This window comes from Harpia harpyja, chromosome 21 (assembly GCF_026419915.1).
Source record: "Harpia harpyja isolate bHarHar1 chromosome 21, bHarHar1 primary haplotype, whole genome shotgun sequence".
NCBI classification, from domain to species: domain Eukaryota; kingdom Metazoa; phylum Chordata; class Aves; order Accipitriformes; family Accipitridae; genus Harpia; species Harpia harpyja.
The window spans coordinates 5,872,811-5,898,981 of record NC_068960.1 but is presented as its reverse complement, the minus strand read 5'-3'; the positions used below and the strand labels follow the sequence as shown (position 1 = coordinate 5,898,981).

The 26,171-nt window shown below is 42.6% G+C and overlaps 1 protein-coding gene and 1 long non-coding RNA gene across 4 annotated transcripts; both read right to left on the bottom strand.

Annotated features, from left to right (window-relative positions):
• Nucleotides 1-753: 753 nt before the first annotated feature.
• SNX8 (sorting nexin 8) lies at nt 754-21,616 on the bottom strand. Of its 2 annotated transcripts, XM_052772842.1 has the most exons (12): nt 21,516-21,604; nt 20,270-20,351; nt 13,105-13,295; nt 10,912-11,029; nt 7,621-7,742; nt 7,174-7,254; nt 6,035-6,195; nt 5,487-5,619; nt 4,317-4,385; nt 3,368-3,517; nt 2,811-2,960; nt 754-2,045 (listed from the first exon to the last, which is right to left on the bottom strand). In XM_052772842.1, exons 2-12 carry the CDS (start codon nt 20,301-20,303, stop codon nt 1,932-1,934), a joined length of 1,323 nt encoding a protein of 440 aa, XP_052628802.1. In that variant the 5' UTR covers nt 20,304-20,351; nt 21,516-21,604; the 3' UTR covers nt 754-1,931. The 2 variants fall into 2 exon arrangements, with proteins under 2 accessions (XP_052628802.1, XP_052628801.1); XM_052772841.1 differs by lacking the exon at nt 20,270-20,351 and having other exon boundaries at nt 21,516-21,616.
• Nucleotides 21,617-22,055: 439 nt separating this feature from the next.
• Nucleotides 22,056-25,603, bottom strand: LOC128134955 (uncharacterized). 2 transcript variants are annotated; one of them, XR_008232885.1, is made up of 2 exons: nt 23,909-25,603; nt 22,056-23,572 (listed from the first exon to the last, which is right to left on the bottom strand). It is a non-coding gene; the product is annotated as an uncharacterized LOC128134955 (long non-coding RNA). The 2 variants fall into 2 exon arrangements; XR_008232884.1 differs by having other exon boundaries at nt 22,056-23,119.
• Between the last annotated feature and the right edge of the window lie 568 nt (nt 25,604-26,171).

Sequence of the window (26,171 nt, the reverse complement as noted above, 5' to 3'; positions counted from 1 at the left end):
CAAATCTGTCACAGCCATCTGCAGTTAATCTGTCTCACTGGACAAGGCCAACACGCAGGAGGAAAGAGTCAGAAGAGAGTTAACATTTGAATTGCTATAAAAAGCTCTTAACAATGCATTCTGAGCTAGGTTGTTAAACAAGACACCCTACACACTCCTTAAGGCCCAGCACCCAAGAAATTCACCCACATAAGTGCACTTTACCACATTTTGAGGGGCATGTGTAACGGTTATACCCGTCTCATGAAACTGGGCAAGTAACTTATTATCTTGCTCCTATCTGAAGAAACTAACCCATAATTTCCACCTAGACTAGGAAGTTCATGTTGCACTGAATTTTCTAAATTAATAAAAAAAAAAAAGAAAAAAGAAAAAAGCTGTTGTGATTGGAGGATTTAAATATAGTTCCTGCTAATGGGGAAGCTCCTAATGGGAAAATACTGTAACGGTTCCAGTTTGACAGCAAGCACTCATCCTTGTTAATGTGCTTCCTTTTTACCCACTCAAAGAAAATGCTCAGAAAACCAAGTTTCAGATTGCCCTTTGGCAGCTATTTTGGCCCCACAGAAGTTAGGTTCAGGGGAGTCCTGTTCATGTAGAGTTTTGTTGCATATGTTTGCAGTTTGTTCAATTATCAGTTTCTCTGGAGGATATGCACAATTTCCCCTAAGGTAACGTGACATGCAATTTCTCCTCCCCCTACCCTTTGCTTTGTGAGGGAAAGTCACCAGAGATACAAAGTGAAACATGGAGAATGTTTAGTCCCTTTATCACAATCACAAATCATTCTGAAAACCCCATTACCAAGCACTGTGCTATTTTTTGAGAGATAGAGAACTGTCACTTATTTGTCTTCTCTCCTTCACAAACACACTCCAATGCTACCCACAGCCAGAAAAAAAAAAAAATGACAGTAACATCCTGATAAATACTGATTTTTTTTGCTAATGAACTTTATCAACCTTGTGTCCCAGCCTGCTGGTGTAACAGGATACTCTGATATTAGACCAAAGAAAACACCAGCCTTTGGGTCAGCAGCTCTCCAATAGTCCTAAACAGCTACTAAACAGATTGATGTCAGAACCTCCAGAAGAAAATAAACAAGCTACCTTGTAGCTGTTCTGCTCATATGAGTGGTTTACAATTAAGGAGTGTTTTATTCAATTATGTTCTCATTTATGCCAGGCAAACTCAGAGGAGTTCCTGAACCCAGTTGGTCTTTGGCCCCAAACTGAAAAGTATGAGCAAGTCCCTAGGCTGCCCTGCAACCGTGAACTGAAACACAGTGACGATACAGTCTGCCTAGCCTCACCGGGAAAATTACTGTCACGCAGCAGCACTAACCCCTACCCAGCTGGGTTAGTGACTCCAACCACTTCATTCACATATTTTGTGCTAAAGTTTACCAGTAAGAAATCAAATCCAGACACCTATCAATGGGACAGCTTTCAGCTTTCCTTATGCACATATGCCCCTAACACAGGCCCTCCCAAGCTTAAAAGGCAATCCATCTCTATCACAAGCCAGTGCTTCACATATCCTGTTCATCTCAGCACTTCAGAGGTGCGCAGAGATGTGTCAGCATGTGTGCAGATAAACATTACTGGAGGACTGTTAGTACAAGATGCAGAGGCATCAGCAACAACACTGCAGCACTCACTGCACCAGGTCACACCCTGACCCCACGAAGAGTGTCTGCAGGATAATGAACATCAGCTCTGCCCCAGAGCATTTCAAAATTAAGAGATTGTCTTTGTATCTGTATGTTCTGCCCCATATCCAGTCCATCTAAATCAGAGAGCAGCTCAAAGCAGCGGAATTAAAAAATAAAAAAAAAATAGCTGTTTGGAGGATTCATTCTAACATCTGGAGGTAGAGGTCCCACCCCTTCCTTGATTGCACTTCTTGCTCCATGCTAGATGCTCAGAGCATTAATTGGAGAAGAAGTTTCCCTCTGGAGGTGACAATGGTGGAGTTGGCATATTGCTAGATCCCACAAAAAGGCAGCTCAACTTCGGCTTCAATTCATTCCAAACTTTACTCATCTGTGAGTGGAAAAGGAGAGAAAACAGACATGACAACACGGTAGGCAATCACCTCACCACACTGTATTTTGGCAGCAGTTTCAGAGTACTCAAAAGCACAACATAAATTTGCTGAAGTACTTTGGGAAAGTCCAGCGGACCCAGATTGTCCCTTTCAGACTGGTACTATAATGCAGCTCTCTGAACACTTTACTGAGCATGCATGGAAGGGAGATTTCCCATACCTTCGTCAAATTCCTTCACTGCAGGGAAGGAAAGGAGCTGAAGGAGGAGAGACCTTTCTAATATAAAGAATGCAAGAAAGTCTGTATGTGGGGAATGCTGAAGGTCATATTTAAGGGTTAACAAAAAGGAGCTCTTGAATTTAGAGCAAAAACAAGGAAGTTGTTCCTTGTCATATAATTTCTGTGTAGCACAACAAAAACCACATTCACCTAGCAAACACACATCATTCATTACACGATAGCTAGTTATTTAAAGGTTGAGTCTTCTTCAACTGCCTCTAGGGTAAGGCCATCTGCAGATGAGAGAAGAAGAAAAAAAGAAAAACACAGCAACTTGCTGCAAGAAGATACAGTCTTTTAGAGGGGTTAGAGGCCAGCCTTGATCCTCACCCCAAATTGGAAAGACCTTAGATGACTTAAGAAGTTATGAAAGAACCCAGCAGGACAAATGATTAAAGAAGGAAGGCCCACAGGTGAAAAAAAATACATTCAAATTCTTACTCGTATTTGGGGAAAAAGAATACAGTCCAGAAGAACTCACCTCTTTGTGACCCTGGATCTGGGAGTTGACAAAGGCCCCCAAAATGTGAGACGTGAGAGGCAGATAGATGTGGATAAGCTGTGTCTCCTGATGCAGGCAATACAGAGAGAAGTAATTCCGCAGCTCCATGGTTAGGATAGCATTTTCTTGCTGAAAGAAGAGGAATTCAGTGAAATACATTGCCAGGAAGAGGGTGCCAAGGAGGTTCACTTGCAGCAGGAGAAAACAGCATTCCTCACCATACTAGCAATTCAAACACATACCAAAAACGTAAAAAGGCAGTTCCTGGACCGATTTGATATGACAGCAACTGCACTTTCCATCATGCAGACTGCTGCTTTCCACAGCTCCTGCAAATGACATGTTGCCAAAGAGCCAGTAATAAGTGTTGAGGAAAACAAACACGTTTTCCGTGTAGCACAGCAGGCAGCTCAAATTACCCAAAGTACAGGTTACCTTTTCAGTCTAATGGCTTTCTGCAAATATGAGTGAGCTACATAGCGGCACCATTATAGGAGTCCAGTACCACCCTTTGCTCTCCCAGGCATCTGCCCTACCTCCACAATCCGAGACTCCAATTGCTCCACCGATTCTGGTTCTTTGTTCTGCACAGTGGCACTCATCATCTGCTTCTTCATCATGCTGTACTTATGCAATGCTCGCTGGTGCTTGTGCAATACTCCCTTCTCATGTCTTTCACACAGGTCCTTTATGTGAAAAGGAAAAAAACAGGTACTCAGCGGAAGCTAAGAGACAGCAAGCACACAAGCCAAGTACATCAGGAACACAAACACAGGGTCACGCTTTATGTAATTTCTATGCTGCAGATTTTTGTTTCTTTGTTTTCAAGAAGGTCAGAAAAATGTTGGCAGCTAAGAATTCAAGAAACAAAACTGCTTGGACCCAGACCAGTGAGCTTAAGAGGCAATCTGGAGCATCATTTCTGCCAACATTTTGGATCTTATCAGGCCTCTCATCTTTTGCGCACTTCTCAATATTAAGTGCTGGCAATTAACTGTGGTAAGAGCTTGCCAGTGTCCTTCTATTTCAGTCCAGGCCTGGGAATGTCAAGAGAGGCTGCCACATACAGTTTCACTAGGCACTTCTAAAAAAAAGTGCCTTTGACCAAAACATTATTATTAACAAAAATTCTTTCATTTTAACTGCACTCATGTCTCCATGAACAAAGTAGTAGCAATCTAATTCACCGCTTTGACTCAAAAGCAACCAAATCTGGAAAAACGTTAGCTGATCCATATAGTTCAAGCAGTCATATTTTTAAATTCCTTGCAGGGTTTGCTGTTTGGCAAGTTCTCGTGACAAGATGAGCTGACCGGTAAGGCTACAGAGCTAGCCAACAGCCACTCCCCTCCCTCTGCCAGATGCCCAGTTTGCCTCTGAACTGGCCTCCCAGACAGTTTTCCATCCAGTTGGCGTTACACCCTCTGAAGAGCATAAGCTTGCTCTAAACAACTTTCTCACTGGCAGAAAAACAGCAGAGCTCACTTTATAGGACTGGAGTAAATCCAGGAAAAGGTTCAGCTTCTCCACCACATCATTCTCTTCCTGTTTACCCTAGAAAACAAGGAAAAAGTACATTTTATGTAAGCCTGGCAAGAACCAATATCACAGTTCTTCACATCCTTACACCATGCAGGCCTTCCACTGTATTCTCCAGGGCACATCAACGCTTACACAACTGCATCAAAAATCTTTCAGATGGCACTTGAGTGTTTAGTCTTCAGTATGCAGAACAAAGACCTGACTGAAGCAGGAACAGCTTTTCCAATTGAGTGATCATTATAACAAGAGGAGTTGGTTTCACAGTCCTGTGTCAGTCCTTTCAGCTCTCTCTGCCTGAATTTCTTGCTCTTGCAGATTCCTCCAATCTTTCATCTTCCCTTATTACAAGATAACTAATCCATTAAAGCTATGAATACCTGCATGTTCCCCATAATAGTTCATGCATCAGAAGGCAGAGATGAAACACCAAGCCACATTTCACTACTTGTTTTTTTATTTTGCTAAATACTATCTTTTCTTCCTGTATCAATAGAGCTTTCTGGAGCATAAACTCTGGAGAAAGAGACCTGGTCTGACTGATCTATAAAAGCACGCTGAGTATTTTAACACAATGAGATGAAGAGAAGCGAAGACAAAACTATTACTTTTCCTTCCCAGACTGTCATGTTCTCACATTATTCTAACAGTCATTATCACACTGCACACTTACACAGGAATATGATGCTTCTGTCTGAATGACTCTCATGTAATGTTTAAGTACATGAATGTCAAAATTTGATTCAGAAATAAGTTCTTCTGGATTCTCTGTAGCAGATTAATAAGACAGAACACAGGACTTTTGGACAGTTCAGTATAGTAGTACAACTTGTCCAATAACCATTTGAAATTAAAAAAGAAAGCAGGCTTTTCCCTCCTTCCCCTTGCCCATTGTGTTTTTTCCCCATTTAAACACAGTCAGTTTTTTTATTTAAGCTTGAACAAGCAGGCTGGTGGCCGAGGATGTGAGTTTGGACCACAATCTCCATCTTAACTCTTTAAGTACCTGTGTCCACAGAGCTCATGATTCAAGATGAAACTTAAGGCAGTAGTGCACCTCCTTCATTTTACAAAAAGAAAAAAAAAAAAAAAAAAGAAAAAAAGTAAAGAACTCACCTGCTGCACAGCCTTATCTGCCAGAAGTGCAAATTCAACCGACAGACCCTTCAAGGCTTGTTTCAGAGTCCCCCATGCGCTATTATTCAAAGCAGCCCAGGAAGGAAGCGGTGTAGTGTCTGAGCCCAAAGCACTAGGGAGGAGATAAGTAGTATTCAAATCTAGGAGACAAATTCCACTAAGTAGATACACTTATTTGCAGAGAGCAGTTCAGAGTTTCTAATCTGTCTAAATAGCTTGCAGTGCTGAGCTACTACCGAACAATCACAAATGCAGAGCTGTGTATATACTGGGGGAAGAGACAATAAAACCAGTACCTGAACGTCAGGGTACTTGCATTTTCTTTTTTCTTGCTCTATGGAATGCAACCTTAGTGGAAAGCATGCATTTTCTTCTTTTATAGTAGGAAAAATTTTATTATGACCTACAGCATGCATTGAAATACCCACTCTTACCAGACCATTTGCAGGTAAACCTTACAACAGTTCTGAGTTCTGAAACAACAGTAGAAACAGTCACATTAACAAATCCTCTTCCTCCCAGCCTACCTTAGCTCCTTTCCAAATATGAGGAGATCTGAGGCATTATCAATGGCTCGAGAAGCTATCCTCTCTGCACGGTCCCGAAGCTTATAAAAGCTATTATAAATATTTCTGATGAGCTCCCTGCTGGCAGCAAACTGGGCCTGTATGTCAGCTGGAAGGAAGTCCTGAAGAAGTGCGAGAGAGATTACTAGTGGACAAATCAGAGGCACGTTCACATACGTTAATTGTGGGCACATCATATAGTCAGCAGAGAGAGACAGATTTCCCTCTTGTGCTTGCTCTCTCATGCCATGCTGTAACAACTCTGAAGAGATGAGCTTCATAATTTAGGTGTCCAAGTCAGATGTCATACAAATACCCCTAATTTTCAGAGGCAGGAGGAGGTTCAAATACCGGGTATAGACAGAGTTGGCAAAATCTGCAATTCTACTATGCAGTTAAAATGGGGTTTGTGAGGTTTCAAGCTCACCGGTTCTGATCCGATGCTACTAGTAACTGCCAGCCTGGCAAAGTCAAGCATGTACTGAAAGTTCAGCTCTTTTTGACCTGTGTATCACTGGTAAAAGCCTGAATTAAGCTCCAGTTGCAAAACCTTCTGCTAGCATTGCAGAAACCTGAACAACAACTTGCTTTAAAATTGCTCAATGAACACAGTGAATGTATATTTAAAACTTGCCATAGCACTAATCACTGGGATAAGCAAATATATGGAGAACTTTTAACTAACTTCTCTGTAACAGTCCAAAGTACTCTCCCACAGGAAGAGGACAACAGACAGAATGAGGGCATGAACACATGGCGAAGACATCAATCTAGATATTAGCTTTTAAATTGTGCAGTATGTGCATTTGTTTGTTATGCAAGTGCAAGTAATTACTGAGAAACATGTTCTGAGCAGGATTCATTGTTTAATCTTTATCATATTAAAGAACAAGCATTTATCTAGAAATATCAGGCCCTTAAGAGTCAAATATTTATTTGATCTTTTCAATAAAATTACAAGTTTAGAAGTACTTCAAACTTTGGAAACAGCTCTTTCCTACCCAAGGTCTCCATCACTCAACGAACGCCATAACTGATCCACCTGGAGCAGAGAGCCATTTAAACCAGAATAATATGTTGCAAGAAATTTGTATACATACCTTGGCCTGGGTAGCTAATCTGCAGGTCATAAATTCATCTCCTACTCCCTGGACCAACTCTCTTAGCTTATTCTGTACATCCTGGAGAAGACACAGAATGAAATGAGCATGAAAGAACTAAGTAACACATAAGCAGTTCACACAGGTCTTGGATATATTGCAATAGTAAGGCACAACTTAGCAGATACAGTTTTACCCAGGTTAGGTTTAATTTAAGGAAAAGCATAATATGTATTCCACTAAGAACAGTTATCATTTCAAAAACACTATACTCCTCGCATTGAATGAAATTACCTTCCACTTTCCAGCTGTAAAATACCTATTGAGAGAAAATTCTCATCATGGGGAGCAACAATGTGTAGGCCAAAAGCAATTCTGAACTCTGTGCCCAGCGAAGCAGTTACAGGAAGATATACAAACTCAAGACTATTGCTAATAAGTACTCACTGAGCCACTGAACGACAGAAAGAGTTTCAAGAGCACATCTTCTGAGAAAGGGGGATGTCGAGCCACCAGGTTTATAAAACGCTTCAGTGCTCTCCTCCTAGATTCTATGAATTCTCGATCAGCTACAGAAAGAAACATTAAATTTCAATTAATGCACCACACATTACAGCTGCTCAGAAAGAGAAAAAAGAAAGCACTCAGTCCAGCAATTTCTTTGTACTTACAACCCTTGCTAAAGCACTGCAACAAAACCAAAGAACTGTTACCTATAGTCTGTCAGATCCCTAAAACAATCTTTTGGATTGACCACCAGAACAAATATTCCTTCAAGTGGTTCTTTACGTCTTACTGAAATCCAGCAGATATATATCTATGTGTGGTTATTTCCACAGGGTGGGTCAGGTAAGCAGGATAAACAACCAAGTCTACGGCCTGAAGCCTCCACTTACAAACTGTGGGCATACAAAAATTCTTCTTCCTCTGAATCAATTCCACAGCTGGTCCCCGGAGGGGATCTCAGTCTGTTTGGGACTCGTGGGAAATGCAGCACAAAACACTGCTTCTTGCCACTGCAAAGATCACTGCCACATGCAAAGTGATCATCCCACAAATAATAATGGGGTTTTTGCTCACTATTCTGAAGAACTAGCTTCAGTGTGCTGTACCTTCACCTGTCCCTCTTCCTCACTTTTAAGCATTTTGGGTCTAGAGGAGAATAAAGGGGGTTTTTTTCAGTTGTTTGTTCAAGATCAGTACCCATCTTTTTCATGCAGTATGTCAGAAAGTACTTTGGAAGACCTGCACAGCAATCTGCAGTACATCCATCCAGAATCTTTACTTGTCAAACTAAAGAAGTTCCGCTCATCTCCCTGAAACAGGAAGAATTTCAATCTGGCAATACTGCAGTGAGGCAGTAAATCAAAGTTCCTGGAGTTTTTCAGGAAAGATGAAAAATTCAACTAAAATAAGATTGAAGGAAAAGAAAGCAGCACAGAATGAAATTAAAGGAATGCACTTAATCCATGACAACACTCTCATATCATGAAAGGGTATTACTCTTTTGCCTCAATTTTACTCTTTTGCCTCAATTTTAAGTTGGGAGTTTGCTGGCTGCATGGACTCTCTATAATGATCCTTAGTACAGTATCACCCATCAAATGATTCTTCTGTCATTAGGGTTGCAGATGATTTTGCTTTGTTCATATTTTAGCCTACACGGAGATCCCTGTAGTCATCTACACACTTCCTATATGATCTGTCTCAGTTTGCTGCTATCCTCCAAAATGAGCAGAGCAGATAATCAATCTTTCTTCATCTGACAGACGGATGAAAGTAGACCATCATGAAAATAAGGGTGTAACTTAGTAGAGGAGCATACCAAGTATAAAAACCATGTAGCTTTGCCCATCTGGCTCTGGAACTAAGGAGGTTGCAAGAGTCACACATCTATACCAATCCATCAAATCCTGTGTCCTGCAATTCCATTTGTTAGTCCATTAACCTACTCGGAAACAAGAACTACCCATTCCATTTCCTTTTTCCTGTTTGTAGTTTTTATTAAGACCACTTATGCAGCTTTTCTCTATGCAGAGTCACTGGACTAAAGGCAATCATCACTCTCTGCCTTAACACAGTTTTGGACTGTATTAGGACTGTACTTCTAGCATAGTTTGGGAACTAATCCTATCAGTTTTTTCTTAAACATATGATATCTGTGGGAAGAAATGCACGGTTGAATGCACAGAAATAACACCACACTGGCAATGCAAGGAAATAACAGTGACTGACAAATGATGTATTTTGGTAGTTTCTTTCAAGCATCCTCTCTCCACTGAGATTAATCACAGAAGGTCACTTCACTTACAGGTGTTGCATGAAGTGGAAATTCTGGAAATTCTGGCTGAGAACACTGAAACAGGTCAAATTCAACAGACAGGTTTTCGCAACCCCAAAAGAAAGGTCTTCACAATTTACATTCCATCGTAAGAATATATGACCACTGAAGCTTTTCAGCACTATTATTTTGCTTTGTTCCAGTTCACTATACACCCCACTCCACTCACTGTTTACCAATTCCTCTTTACTGTAGCAATACATGGACTCCTTAACTGAAATCAATTATTTATTAAAACACGGTAAGCTTAGCAGCACGGGCAGGAGACAAGACAGTGAAAAGGTTGTTCTTTCACAGATAAAGTATAAAACGAGACAGGATTTTATACAGTTATGCAACATTTGAAATAATCAAAGTTTAAAACCAGTGCCAATATTTCAGATTAGTGAAAAACGTACCTGAAGGAGCTTTAATATGCTTTCAGTCTTGGGATACTTCATTGGTTTCTATTCTAATAGCTAAAATATACTTGAATGAACTGACACACTGATTCCAGCCTCAGTTTTCAGTTTCTGATTGATTATCCTAAGCAGATCAACAAGCTCCTTCTTAGAACGGGGGGGGGGGGGGGGGGGGGGGGGGGAAGGGCTACTTTTTTTTATAGCTACTTTAAGGCATTTGGTTCATCTGCCAGAAAGACACCGTTTTGTATATAAACTGAGAAAGTGTAATTGCCATTGCCTGCATCCTATGGCTTCTGTGCAAGGTAATACTACAGCAGGCAGTGCTGAAGCTGTTTACTTAACATGACTGTTCACTAGTCCTTTTTAGGTGTGTGTGAAGTTAGGACCCTACAATAACTCAACAGGATCAATCAAGTATGCTCTCACTGGAGAAGCAATTTTGCTGGTTTTACATAATCAGCTCCTCTGCAGGTTTAAGCCTTTTATTTTTTTTTTTTTTAATCTTTACTCTTCCCTCACTATAGAAAAACAATGGGATTTTCACAAATCTTTTCTATTCTGAACACTTCACAAAACAACACACTACAATACATACTACAGATGTTCAACAGTATGGTAGCAATTCTACACTCATAGCTCTACAGCACTGATTATCATAGCCTATTTTCCTAAAAAACAATACCTGCAACTCTGCCATGCTTTTGGACTTTTGGAATGAGAATTATGCCTCAAATCTTACCAAAAAAAGTCATTTGATACTGAACTTCCATGGGAAGAAACTCCACTGAAATTTTACATTAATATCTTACCTATAGGGAATTTCTAGGATGGCAGTAATTCACACCTCCAAATTGTGTATTATAACCTCAAAGTTGTTTTCTAAGCCAAGCAGAAGCAAAGACTTTCGATCTTTTAAACATTAATTTTCAACAGTATCACCTTAACCATGCTTGCACCGTGACCCCTTCAGTCAAAAGAAAGACCTAGGTTTACCTCCCAGCATCCTCTTTGGTGGAAGTGCTGGCACCATACGATATGGGAACTTCTGAAGCAGCATCTCATGGAACACCACAAAATCATTATATCGCCTGTAGACTGAGCATTTGAATCTCTGCAATTAAGAAGCAGGGAAAATAAATCAATACACAGGCTGGACAAAAAAGGAGAAAATCAGCAGCATTTCCTTTTTTTTTTTTTTTTTTGCTATTAGCTGCACTAAAAACAAAAGGAAGAAAGAAATCACATCCAGAGACTGCAGAAACAACATATTTCTTTTCTTTAGAGGCCTTAGGGTGGGAAGGAGAGAGAAGACTCCAAAGGCAGCCACCTTTCAATTATGAACAGAGATGGCATTCTTCTAACTACAGTCCTTTTGAGAATAAGATTTTCAGTTAAAAACATAAGTCAGATTTCATTCACACACAAGATGAAAGAGACTATGAAATGGAGAGGAAGAGGTTTCCCAAGAAATTACAAGTATCCCTGAACATGCCGTGGTTCCATACCATTACTCCCTCAAACTCTCTGGTCTTCCAAATTAGACAGAATATTTAGAAATAGTGCCCACACTCTTAAAGTGCTCTACAGAGCTCTTTTCTTGAAGTACGGCAAGTCCCTGAGCTCTACCTATTAGGAACTTTCTCTGAATCAGTTTCAAATCCAGAGGTGGCAAAACAGTCTTAGATCATGTTCAGTATTAGCCCAAATGACTGATGCTTTAAGTGAACCTCACAAGAGAAAGAGAGACCTCTCACTGATGTTAGATCTATAAACAGAGATTGAAAGTTCCTTTAAAGCCTTAGTCCTTCACTCTGCATTTCTTAGATCAATATGTAGAAGAGGCCAAAGAAAGTGGGTTTTTTCATTCCAAAAGGAGTTAGGTAGCAGCTAGAATAAGACACTTAGGAGGTAGAAATCCTGTACAAATAATAAATAAATAAATAAACAAACCAGAAACCCCCCATACTTTTACCACAGATTCAACTACTGGAGCAGCTAATAAGAAAGACTACATAACACTGTACTCATTCTCACTACATTTGCATTGCACATCATCCACCACTTATTGTGGCACTATGCATTTTCAAAAATAAAGCAATGAGGCATATAACTGGAGCGCAACGGACATAGCCCGTAGTGCCTCCCTCTGCCTGCTTTGAAATCTGATGTTGATTTGTGCTGCAGATCTTAGATGAAGCTCAAGGCCAAGCTATGCTTCTTTTTGAGGAAGTATCATTCTACAGCTACAACCGTAGGAGAGATGACAGCAACTGAAAGGAATCAGTAATAGGTTCCTGAATTCAAAATCTATAGAGACCACCAGGGTCACTGAGTCCAGTGCCCTGAAATCACAAGCAAAAATAAACATTGAGTCCTCGAAATCCCACAGAAGCATTCACTGTGTCTGCCCTTTCCCCCTCACAACAGTCTTTGACAAACTTATGGACATTAATCTAAAACACCTAAAGCCCCAAACGTCACTATGGACAAGTGACCCAAAAGTGTCTCTGAATACGTACAACAGTGACTACAACAATTTGAGCACTACTCAATAACTGATGTTTTGGTGGCCTGGGAGATGTAAATTGCTCATGGTCTACTTTGAAGAGGACAGATTTCCATCTTGAAAAAACACACAGAAGCTACTGGAGAGCTATTTCACTGGCCTCTCTATAAAAAGGAAAAGATACCCATCTTCAATCTTCTTTTATACCGAGAGAGGAACCTACAGGTCAGGATTGGGGCAAGTAAACTGGAAGTGGCCTAGACTCTGCAGAAGGATTTGCAGTACCTTTTCTGCTTATAAAGGATTTCAGTTTAGCACTGCCAATACAATTTCTTCACTAGCTCAAAATAGTTTGAAATATCCAGTCGCCTACACCATTCCATTATGAAAACATTCAGTTTTTGATGTTATACATCTGCTTTTATACAGAGCTCAGGTTTCAAGCAAGTAAACTAGCAGGCCATCCATCAGACCTGAGTTAGAAGATGCTCCATACTGCAGAAGCCCAGGTCAAGAAAGCATAGTGCTACTGCATTAAGAGAAAGCCCATACAACTGGCCTACTCAAAACCAGCATCACCCAACACATCTATCAAATTAGTCAAGACTTTGCCAACAGCAACTGCACAGACATTCTTAAGAGGATACATTCTCACTAAGACAGATGCTTGTTCACATTACCTTGCTGGAAACCTCGTATTCCACATGTTTCAGAAAAAGGCCCTTCTTCTCAGGTATAAGCTCCACCTGCACACTATCCTTGCTCAATAGCTCTTGTAGGGTGTGGGAAAGCAGCAGTGGATTTCCCTGGGGCGCCTGCATTAGAAACTGTTCTGGTTCCCTCGGTTCATTTACTGGAGGCTTTGCCAAATCTAAAAGACAAAAAGGGAAAAACAGTCCAGTAGACCTGATAAGATAAAGAAGTAGCCTTAAAATATTCTGTTCCCTTGCTCGGTGCTCCCACAGTGGTGCAACACTACTAGAACAGTCAAGCCACTCCCACAGGAGGCTATGCTACTTCGCACACGTTCAAGACATTGGTACCTCCCTCTTCACAACACCCAGGAGCACCACCAATTATACCGAGTCAGAAAGACATCTCTACTAAGCAAAAGAAGAATCACAGGCCAAATTTGTTCTGTGAATCAGCTAAGAGGCCTGCATTTCCTGTCTGTCCAGCTCCCACCACAGCAGGATCTGCCAAAATGAACGAAACCCTAGCTCAGCACTTTTGGATCCTGCCTAGAACAACTCATGGAAGGAAAAAAAATGTGTTATTTTACTGTGCTGCAGAAATTTAATACATTAATTTTACATGTCATTACAAAGGAAGGAGACACTTCATTTGACTTAATTTTACTAAACTCTGTGGCAGTATGCTAGAGTGGGCGTGAATTACAATAATTTACTATGCCAATATGCTTAAGTTCAAAAGCAGGGGAAAAAGGTTCCTAATAAGGGCTACCAACCCAACAATTCCTCAATCACAGCAAGCTCTGGCAAAATCTTTCAAATATACCTATTCCACTGCTTGTAGCTAAAAACCAAACAGCTTTTCACAGTGAATTCAACCACAGCTGGACAGCTTTGGACAGAGAGATTCTAACTGATTCTCAGCCAGATGCAAAAGTGAAAAAAGATGGCTCTTAAGAATATGGCCCTGGAGAACTAACTACATCAAAGAATGGGCAAAGACGATGATTCACAGTACTCTCTTATCGAATGACTGCAGCCCATTATCTCAACTTGACTTCATAACTACACGTATTATGCAACTGTAAACTAAGCTTGCTTTGTTTTTCAAAGCAACCCTTTTTCTCTACTCATTTCACACATAAGAAATAGGGTGCAAAATGTGGATATAACCCTGGAATCTATTCAGTCTATACCTGAGTTCTGTTCTCCAGTCTGGAACGGGTGGGCTGCTTCCTCTCTGTGTATGTCTGTTTAACAGGGATACTGCGAGCAAGCTCTTTTACAAAGCAATTCGAATCCATTGATGAAAAGTGACGTAGAAAAGCTAGGCAGTATTAATTATCCCTTCCTTACCATTGTGCAGAAGTTACATCCCTTCTTAAACATATCAAAAATTTTGAGAACACAAAAAGACAGTAACACTATAGAAGCAAGAACCAGTTCTTTAAGCTTTGATACATAGTTCAAAAAGTTGATAACTGTGTAAGAGATTAACTCAGGGAAGATAAGAACTCATATCGTTACTTGAAAGCCCTGACCTCCTCCTGGTAAGGATCTCCCACCTGTTCCTTCATGTGCTCTAGGCCCTGATAAATGCGGAAAACAGGTAATCTCCAATTCCTCATATACACAGCTTCAGAATAGACACTTCATTCTTTGTTCCATAAAACGGCTTAAGGAAACCAAACCAAATCCAGGACAAATGACCTTATCCCAAATTTCATCAGGCTTCAGATTCCTGCTAATGTGACTCAGAGAAGCAAGTCTTAACACCTCTGCTTTAACAGACTTATGTATCACCTACTAACCCCACCTACGTAGCAGCTTCTAAAAAGTTCCAGCTACCTGCCAGAAATTTGTGGTAAGATAATGCAAGCTAATTCAATGTTGATATGGGATACTGCTGGATAAAGCGATAACATATCTGTATAGCCACTTTTCAGATAGATACTGAACTGAAAAGGAAAGAAAATTCAGAATACGGATAGCAAGGCAAAAGATTTTCTAGTGTAGGAAAATCCTTGCCCACCTGACCTTTTGTGGGGCAGCAAGGTATAATAAACCACACTATCAAGAGTAAGTGTCAAAAATACACACAAAAAGAACTATGGAAAGCACAAGACAGCCTTGCTCTCCAGAGCAGCGGTTCTCTGGGTGCACACCCTTGTAATTCTTGGTTTTAATTGCTCAAGACACACGTCAGTGAAATGCAACATGACACAGGAGGTTTTGTTACTCCTCCAGTGAACACACACACACACTTACACAGAATTTCACACTCCTCTGTGATGCTAAACCACTGGCTCACATTGCAGAGGCAGTCACTGCAAGCCAGCCTCCCAAAGAGGGGCGAGCCAAAATGCAACCCACCTATTTCCCTGAGAGCAGTGCCAACCTGTACTAATACAACACTCCTCCTGCCTATTGATTCACTCTCCCTGCTTTCTATCTTTCTGCTGGCCAACAGACAAAGTGGGGCTTTCATGGCACAAACCGTTCCCTAAACTGGGGCTCAGCACTGTCTGGTAAACTACCGAAACTCCCAGTGGCAAAAGATAGTATCAGGAGAAAAGATTTATAGGATGAAGCATGAATCCTTCAGTATTTCATCTGTCAGTCCTGGAACCTGCAGCATGATCAGCCAAACTGATGTTAAGAAGGACTCTCAGACTCATTACAGTGATCTGAACCCACATTACCCCGAAAAGCAACTGCAGAGTGAAGTCCCACAGAGAAATCTAGACAAGACTCGGCAGTCCTTTGACAACTCGGTCATGCTGCTCTTTTCATTTATAATACTTTGCCAATATTCATCGTTATTCTCTAAATTTGCTTTCCAAAATTCACCTACAGGAAATACTTTCTCTTTATCAGCAGTTCACACACTTGGCTCTTCCTGAAGTATTTTGTAGCTTCTTTAGATCTCAACCTTGTCTAAATGTGTAAAATCATACCAATCAGACAACCATACAAACAAGTTTGAATAATTACTGTTTAATTAATAATCTCAGAGTGTTCCCTATCAACAAGACAGCTACTCAGAGTGAATTTACACCCTCAAACATTGGTCTGAGAAGACAGTAAGATGATTTTGGAACAGCTGTTAACCAGTTTTAGAAAACAGTTATCACGGCATTAACACTAACCCTGCAGAGCAATACTGAAGCTATTCTTCAGCCCATTTTTCATTCTACTTACTAAAGAGTCAATTCAGGAACAGCCTCAAGAGCCCTGGCCAGGAATGGTGGACAATAGTGGGAACTCATTGGTATGAGCTCCTGTGTTCAACCAGCAAAAGGATTTACATGCATTGTAACAAAACACTTAACACTTCCCATCACGCACTCTCTGCTGGAGAATAGCTAATTTTGAAAACATTCCCTTTGGTTTCAGCAGATCATTATCTAGTAGAGTTTATATACATAGAGCAGCAAGTGAATACAGAAATGAGGTATGGAATGGTCCCCTGGAACACAGGGAAGCAGACAAAATAAAAATGAGCTTTTTTTGTGCAAGCTAGCCTTCTGCTACAGCAGTTTCTCAATCTGTTGTCAATAAGATACCAGGAAGTGGCCTGGTATCACTGAAAACAATTTGATATAAAAGTTAAAAAGAATATATATATGCATACATATGCAAACAAGCAGACAACAAGAAATAAAAGTTTAAAGAAGCATTCAAAGCATAGCCTAAGTTTTGTTTGGTCATAAAAGAAAAAAAACTACAAAAACACTGCATAATACTTTCTTTTTTGTAACAAGTCAGGTAGCCTTTGGACTGAAAGGAGTTGAGAAACTTATCCTGAGAACAACTGAAAGAGAAAGCTTTGCTATTTTATGCCACCCATTTCACCCTTTAGTTAGCAGCCATCGTTCATTACTTCCATTCATACAACTAGACGGCAATCTGCCCTCTCCAGAGTTACCAGTTTCCTCGATCAAAATTTCTAAAATCAGGTATTTATGAAACCCAAAGTAGAATATCAAGTGTCTGATTAGCTGCACACAGGTTTTACACGTGAGCAAGCACGTACAGAAGGGCAATGCAAGGGCTGGAAGCATAGGTGGTAAATCACAACACAGCTCTCCCTTCCCTATTTAAGTTCTGTCAGCCAAATTTGGAGGGCTTATCTCCATTTTACAGATGGTTGCTACTAACAACTCTTTATTATACCAAGGTGCTAATCAGCTAAATTTATTAGACACACTTAAGCAGAGGGTGTCATAGAATTACTTATTATATTAGTAGCAGATTTTCTAGGAGAAAGTCTGAAAGGAAGAAAAGCCTTCAGGAAAAATAGCTAAGATTTCTTGTCCATCATCACAGGTCACGGCCATGCAGAGCAGAGGTGATCCCACTCACAGGGAACTCAGAGAACTGACCATTTTTGTACACAGATACCTCAGATCTCCCCCATGCAAAAATGAAGGCTCCACTACAAACTCCTGGGCCACGAATACTCAAGCAGTAATGTAAATATCATTCATCAGCATTTCCCCTTCCTTTCTGTCTTCTCATGAAAAGCCTAAGGAATTATGGAAATGTCTTTCCCCCTTATTGTGTCAAACACATGCCTCTCTAATTCCAGAATTCAGTGTCCACATCAACCTCTTGGAAAGCTGGTGCATATTTCAACTACAGCTTCAAGTAGATTCCCTTCCTCACTTTTTTCTTTTAATTCTTACATAATTTGAAATCCCCTAGAAACAAAAAAAGAAAAACGGAAGTCCCACCAAAAAAAAACAAAACAAAACAAAACTTTCTTCCTATTAAGGGCTCTACATATTTTTGAGACAACTGTATGCAACTTGTTTGGGGGGTTTTTTGAGGAATTTAAAACCATGCATTTCTTATTTAGAAAGGAGCGATGCAAAGGAATCAGTCTATTTTATCTAACAAAGCTGACAGATACACAGATCTAGGTTCAATGTGGACGGGATATCTGTATTTGTTACTAGGTACAAGAAAAGTAGTCATATTTAGCTTCACTTTAATGAAGAGATAGTGCAATAGTGTCCTTCCTTCTCCCTCCTCCCTCCCGACAATCCACTTGTAAATACAAGCTATCCAATGCCAAAACAAGACAAAATAAAATAATACACATACGATGATAAAATTAGATGTTGGAAAACAGGCTCCAACATTTTGGTTTTCTCCTTAAAAAAAAAAAAAACAAAAAAATACCCACCACAGCTTTCTCAGTGCAGATGTCAAAAACGCAGCCTGCACTGGCTGGTCTGGGTTATTTGGATTGGGTTTTTTTTCAGTTGTTTTGGGGTTTTTTTCCCCCCCTTTGTTTTTGAGGTATTGGGGGTAGTTATGGTTTGGGGGGGGGGGGTCGTGGTTAGTCAGCTGGGGGGGGGGGGGTTCCAGCTAAGTTTCAGATTGCTATTCAACACTTGGTGCTTTTCAAGATGAAGCAGAGAAGTAATGGCACAAGTCAAAAATAGGTGAGGTTATCTAAGCTTTATTTAATAATAATTAAAAAGCACTAGCATTTCTGCATTCCCCTGCAGCTGTAGACCTCTAACTGCTTCTCAAAATATCACAAAATATACAGCGGAAAAAACTCCAAGTTATCTCCTTCCAATGTCACACAGTAAATCTGTGTGACAGAACAAAGAACTAACTTTAAGCCTAGTGCCCTGTTCTTTTAACTATGCTGTTAGATCATCAAGTGATTAATCAAGCGATTTCCCAAGTCTGGGAATACAAGGAACACATTCCATTTGCAAGTCAGCCACGGAGCCATAGTCCAAAACTGTAGCAAACACAATGAAGAGAGATGGAGCTACACACATTGAAGAAATAACAGGATTAGGAGAGAAAAGTCCATCGAGAAATGTTCCCAAAGACTACAGAGAAAGTCAAATCCTCACTAGGGCAGTTTCCCAGCTCACAATGGAAGATTGCTAAACTATCATTTTTCACACTCAGCTCTGACAAAGGGGTTGGAAGTGTAAAAATTCACACCCAAAAAGGTAACCCAACAAGTAATAACACATACAACTGTTCTCCAGGAAACTTATACAAGGGCATTTTAGCTTCAGTACAAAAATGCCAAGTTTCCACAATTATCCTTCCTTATACAGGTCAAGAAAATCCCATCGGAATAAATTGCTTATCTTTTTGGTTTGCTTCTCATCTTCCTTGCACGTTTCTCACCCTCTTAATAATGTTGGGTAAAAACTTGATCTTAGCATTTAAGCATTAAAAAAAAATGGTGTGCCACTCCACACGCTACCGTCTCCCAATGGTCTTTTCACGCGTTTTGTAGTTAGAATAAACTCATTCACATCTCAAATTCTGTTGAAAAGCAATCACCAAAGCTCCCCTCCTTTTGTATCAGTTCCACATGTCTTTAACTGATAAATTTCTCTCCATCAACCTGCACCTAGCCACTAAAACTTGAAGATTGTGGGGGAAATCAGAGCGGTTCTGTGCAAATTCTGTCTGCAACTGGCACAGCCCTCCCTACCAAGCCTACAGGCTGCACACACAGTTAAAGATTTACCACTAGAAGAAAAGGAGACAACCCCCTCCCTCCCCAGCCAACACACCTGGATTAGCTCCCTACAATCATTGCAAAACAGGCTCAAATGGGAGCAAAAGAAAAAAAAAAGTCAATACAAGTGACTTTGCAAAACTGGCTTTAATGTATTGGTCATTATACTTTTTCTCTTCTCTCTTGATTGTGTTAAAGTACTTTAACCCTGCAAAATAAAAAAGACAGCATTTGCATGTGCTGTCATAGGTGGGAATCAACAATCCCTGTCAGGACTCTCATTACTCAGGAGATTTAGATCCTCCTAGAATATTCACTGACAAGCTGCTGATCTCCAAAAAAGTTACATACGGCTGTGAAACTTCCAAGATGACTGAACCCGCATCATGATGCTAGAAATAAAAGCATTCCTGCTTTCATAGCACCATTTTTCTTTTGCTAAGATCATTAGATACCTTCTCTCAGTGTTCACAATACAAGCTTTGTCAAAGAAAGCCAAGTTTTCTAAATAAGGATGAGTAGATCAGACAGAGAAGCACCCTCACCAGCGTGGAGGTTAATCAGGTCAAGAATACTCCACTCAGAGACAACTGTTTTATCTCTATAAGGTTCCTGAAGCAGATGGTAAATCCATAATAGACATACCTGAACAAGCTCTCTCTTTGGTACAGTACGACATTTTTTCCACAAAGGCTGCTGTTCAATATCCAAATATATTACATCAGTCCTGGACAGAAATATTCCAAAATAATTTATTTATAAGCATTATCTGCATCAGGAGCATCACAGGCCTATCAAAAGCACAGTCACACTGGATCCTGAATATAATCAAACCAAACCACTTTTCCCTGCATAAAGCTTACCCACTTGTAACCTCTACTAGTTTTTCTTTCCAAACAGAGAGAAAAAATTACTATGCACAGAGCAGTAATTGCCAGTATGAAACTTCAGCCACTTTAAGAGAACTTCGGAGAACTGTATTACCCTGTTTCCCTCAGCTTAACTGTTACGAGCCTAGCATGTTATTTTCTTAATTCACCCAGGATCTCCCTCCATTTCTCATTTCACAAGTGCTGGCAGCATTTGGCTGCAAGTTTCTCGATCCCAGATCCAGCTGCACGCTCCTTAAAACTTCAGCGTTCGGAGCTGCTTCCTCCTTTCCATGCAAGATCTGCTTTTGGCTTGGGTCAGTAAGGAGGAGACGTGGCCTCCGTCCGGGACCGACTGTGACAGTGTGCCTACCGAACCGCTTCAGTTCTCCCCGCATGCTTTAACGTGTCCCTGGGTCCACTTCAGCGGGCGGGGGACAAGCAGACGAAAGAAAGTCATTTCAGCACCCTCAGACACGCTCGGCCGCACGACTCCCGAGAGGAAAAGCTCTGGTTCGCGCCCCGTCCCCGCGTTAAGCCCCGGCAGAAGGGCTCCCTGCCAGGCTGACCTCCTGCCGAGCCGCCGGGCACTGCGAGGCGGCCGCCCGCCTTCCCGCCGGGGCAGGCAAACCCAGCGTCCCGGAGCGCCCACCAACGCTCCCCCCTTATTCATCACCGAGGGACTGAGGCCGCCTTCGCCAGGGGAGGGGACCCCCCCCGGCACCACGAAACGGGCACCGCCGAGGCCCGGCCGTGGCCTGGCGGCGGGGCAAGCTCGCCTGCGGGCCGGGGCCGGCCCGCCACCCGCCGCCCCGGGGTGGAGGAGGAGACGGCGGCGCCTTTTTACCTCAGGTTTTGGCGGGGGGGAGCGGCCCCGACCCCACCCCAGGAGCCCTGTCAGCCTCCCCGAGCCGCCGGCGGCAGGGAAGGGGGCACCGCGGCGGCGGCGGCCCTGGAGCCGGGGAGCGGGCGGCGCCGCCCCGCCACCCGCACCCGCCCTGCGGGCACCCGCCGCCCCGTACCTGTGCCGGCGCCCGCGGTGCCTGCGGGCGGTTCGCCGTCCATCGCGGCGGCAGTCATGTGAGGCCGGGGCCCGGCGGCCGCCCTCCCCTTCCTCCGCAGCTCCCGCCTGTCAGCGCGGGCGGAGCGGGCGGGGAGAGGCCGCCTCCCGCGGGGCCGGGGCGTGGGGGCGGCCGGCAGGCAAGGGACGGCGGGGGCCGCGCTGGCGGTCACGGCGTGGGGCGAGACGGGAAGGGACACACACGCACACGGGGCTTCGGCCGGGCTCTCCTCGTCGGGGGACATGGCAAAATACCGTCGCTTGTGACAGCACTTGGCGATAACGTCCCTGATGAGGCAACACACTTCAACACACGCGTCGGTTCTGGGGGCTCAAGGCTGGCGGGAACGCGTCGGGTTTCTCACAGCGGGGTCTGGGGCTCCCAGAGAGGCAGTAAGCCGTCTCTGCTGCCGACGGGATTGCTCAAAGCGCTTCTACGCCACTGCAAGATTAATCCTAAACCTTTCAAACATCTTAACGCATAGAAAAAGAAGCGATCGGCTCATGGGCTTAATACAGGCTTTATTCCGAAATCAAATTAATTTTCCTTCTGAAGGCTGGAAAGGATGCTTATTGGGAACGTGAACTGCAGGCAGTTTTCATTGTGCGCTACGAAAAGTAGATGAGTTGTCGGTCGCGGTAATAAGACAGTCCTTCAGTCACGTGGCGACAGATGGGGAGGCTGTACTTTATATTTCGAGTCAGATGAGATACTCAAGACAACGTTGGTCTATTTTCTTTCACTGAGTTACCTTTTTCCACGGCATTTAATTTCTCCTGCTATCTAGTCAATCAATCAGGGTGTTTCCTACACTCAGCATTTTTGGCGTCTTGGATAACCTTGGATTTTTACGAAATATTCTTGAAGATAAGTTAAAGTAGGTATTTAATGTTTTTCCAGAGAAAAAGCCGTTGTAGCATTTGTGCTATGCACCAGAAGGAATGCACTAACAAAGGTAAATATGGTAGAAACAAACATCAGCCTGTTCAGGAAAGCACAGAAATATGAGCATTTGGAATGCAAATACACTTTCTAAAACTGCATAAAAATAAGAATTTCAGGTATGAATGCCTCTCATTTTATTAGTGATTTTTTTCCCCCCCCACTTCCTGTACTTTATTAGTCAGGAATGATATGGTTGACACTGGTGAAAAATAAGGCATATGTTTTGTAAAATGGTTTTCCTGAAAACACCATCAAACAAGCAAGACACACAAATATGTGTAGATTCTGGACCTCCAGATTAAGATGCTACCAGTCCATAATAATGATTTATGTTTTTAATATCCAAAGTATTGGATACATTCACTAATTAATGTTCCTGATAGTTATTAATCATGGGAAGATAAATAGTTATCTCCACTATCTGCACAGAGAGCTAAACCAGAAAGTTATAAAGCGAGAATTATTTCAGGTGTAAGTAATTACGATCATAATGCCATCCCTTGAAACTTTTCATGCTGCTACAGAGATGTGAATGACTTGAGTGATTCTCGTTTTCCTTCTGCCTCTCGCCTCAGTGCTATTTCAGCTGAGGTCCCCACAAGCGTGGGTGCAGACTAAAGCTGTGTATAAAATTAAAAAAAGCATGGCATTATTTAAGCTGAGAGGCCCTTCAAATCATGTTTATACAGCAGCCAAGTGGAGAGTTTTGCATGCTCAGCACTTCTGAAAACTAAGCGCTACACAATTTTTCGCCTATATAGCATTTTTTGAGAAAATGAATGGAGGAATCAACATGTTCTCATTCAGCTATAGATTTTTGATTGGTCTGTACTTAAGCTAATAGCATAACTATTTATTTGGTATAAATAAGACATTCTCAACTGAAGACTGCTTTTGCAACCCATGGGAGGAGTCTTGAAGAAAAATACTGTCAAAAATAATTCAATTGCAGAAATAATTTTTCAACAGGGCTAGAAAGATTGTGCTTGACATAAGTTATCGAACACGTCCCTATTTGCTATAAGTGCAGCAAAAGCTTCTGGAAAACCTGTAGCATGAAGAAAGTATAATCACTAAAAGAAAGAAAGGGCACATGTCAGCAGGTTCCAGGTAACAAATGTAATGCAAAAGTACGTGACTACCTGAGGCCCTAGCCTTTCAATGCATCATTCTGCGCACATCCTATCAGTATTAGATAAAATTTCATACAGACCACAACAGCTTGCTTACTCCTTCAGAATTCAGTTTAGGAAACAGTGCTTTCAGCTCCACTATTCTCAGATCACTTGCACTCAGTAAAATTCATGAGGCATTGCTGGCTTGACAGTTGTGTTACAAAAAGCCGCTCCCACTAGCTTGCTTTCCCAAAATTTCCCATTGATTAGGAGTTTTGCATGTGGAATACTTACAGGAACAGGCTCCAGCTGCCAGTGCCAAAATCCATGGTTTTAAAAGTTGTTCCACTCACCCTCAGATTGAGTGAGGACTGGAAGAGAAAGAATAGCAGTGAGATAGCACAGGGACTAAAATTTCAATAGAAGAAAGGAAAGGGGGAAGGAAGGAAGGAAGAGAAATCAAAAGTCTCTGTGAAGTAAGGAAAAGTGCAAATAGCAGACCATGCAAAGATAGGAAAGAAGGATCCAACATTTAGATTCAGTGTTCAACCAAAGTGATTGTAAAAGTAGTAGTTTAGCTTGCGAACAGGAAGAAAAGGTAACATGCAAAAATTGCACATTCCAACAATACAGGCAACTGTGAGAGTGGTGAAACACAGGTGAGAGAGACTGCATACATGCTCCTGGAAGAGCCATGTAATCTTGAGGACCCAGCTGGGACTACGGATTGAACCACAGCATGTCCTCACATTTGGAAAAATACATGGTTGTGATGGCAGGAGAAGTAACGGCATTTTCTTTAGCGTGTCAATGCTGCTGCAAACCAGGAAATCAAAGTTTGGTCAACTACCATGATATAATGAGGGGAAAAAAGTAACTGCAGAAAGCACCAGTCATCATTTCCATTCATAAGCACTGCCCGTAGCTTAAATACGCAACTGACACGCTCAACCAATTGAATTGAATGGAATTAGGATGCCATCTTGTGACTAGCTGATAACTTACAGCACTGGTGTTTCTTGGCTTAATTTCTTACGTACGTTCTCTCAAGATTTTATCAAAACTTGAAAGATACTGCAACGTAACAGAGGGTCTAAATTTAAAATGCTAAGTACAATACCTGTTCTACTCTTCCCACAAGTTTTTTATGCTGGCATTCTTATTCTGTATGATTTGATTGAAAGCACTGGGCTAAAAACCAACCAAAAAACCCTACACAAAATGCAAGCGGTCATCTCAGAAGTGAACACAAATGAACTATGCCTCAAGAACTGTTCTGATCTTTTTCCTCCAAAAATATCACCGAAACCTCAAGATGGTATCCAAGACAAATTCCAGGTTCCCTTTGCCACTTTGAATATATTGTATTAGCACACATGCTGAAAAAAATGACACTCCACATGTTTTTGCATTAGCCTGAGGTGCCCGAGAATTAAGGTAATGGTGTAATCAATAGAGGTCAGCTCTCTCAAAAAGTTGGTCACAGTGGTAGCCACCGTGAGAGAAGAGAACTTCACCAGTTTAAAAATCATACTGTGATGTTAGGATTACACAAGGTAACCCTTCAGATCACTGGAAAACACTAGAGAGAGATACTCGTCTTGTCCTTCTGTCTGTACCACCGCACCGAGAGATCGCCGTGTCGAGCCAGGTTCTCTGCCCCTTTGGAAGGCTTCTCCCACTAACCGGAGCGTTGCAGCGGTGATGCGGGATGGCGAGCGTCATATTTTACCTCACGGAAAACGGTTATTTAAAACCCACAAAGGTCTTGTAGGGATTAATACAACACTCGGAGACGACCTGGTATATTCGACCCACAGTGGCCCGGACGTGGCTAGCTGTGAGCTAGCAAGCCGCTCCCGTCGCTTGAGACCCCACAGGCCTCGCCGCCCCCGCCCGGCGGACAGCCCCGGCCCGCCATGTCACCTGGCCCGGCCGGGCCCCTCCCGGGGCTGATGTGGCGGCTGCCGTCGGGCCGTACCATCCGGCCCAGCCGCCGGCGGGGGGGGGTGGGACTGTGCCGCCGCACCCCGTGTGCTCGCCGCGCCCGAGCACAAACGCGCCGGTGTCGGCGAAGCGCCGCGCGCCTCCCCCTCTGCACGAGCTTGGTAGCGTCCGCGCGGGCACCGCCAGCCTTCGGGCAAGCCCACGGTGGAAGGTTTGGGGGGGGCGGGGGGCGACGGGCAGGTTTCGCGTCAGCGCGCTGTCCTGTCACCTTCCGCCTAGCGCTGCACAGGGAAATACGCTGAGCTGCCGAAAACGCAGGAAGTCCTCGCTCTGCCTCAGCGCAGTTAGGTGTCACGGCGCCTCCCGCTTTCCGCTTCCCAAAAAAATGGTTCGGCCGAACCCCACCTCGGTAGACTGGAAGGAGGCGCCATCTTGGGCTCAACCACAGCGACGCACGAAATGGGAGGGAGCCACGCCTGCTGTGGGGTGAGAAGGAGGGGAAGCCGCCGCCGCTTGAGCGAGGAGTGAGCGGCGAAAGGGACGGCAGCCGCCTCTTGAGCGGAGCGCGGAGAAGGCGGCGGTGCCCACCAGCTACGGCGGGGCGGGGATT

What these genes read in the sequence shown, in the direction of transcription:
- SNX8 (XM_052772841.1), bottom strand. Translation starts at nt 21,573, where the DNA reads ATGACTGCCGCCGCGATGGACGGCGAACCGCCCGCAGGCACCGCGGGC. An exon ending in ACCAAAGAGGATGCTGGGAG is followed by an intron (nt 7,743 to 10,911) that starts GTAAACCTAGGT and finishes TTCTTTCTGTAG; the next exon opens with CTGATCGAGAATTCATAGAA. An exon ending in TGGAGTCTCGGATTGTGGAG is followed by an intron (nt 2,961 to 3,367) that starts GTAGGGCAGATG and finishes CTCTTCTTTCAG; the next exon opens with CAAGAAAATGCTATCCTAAC.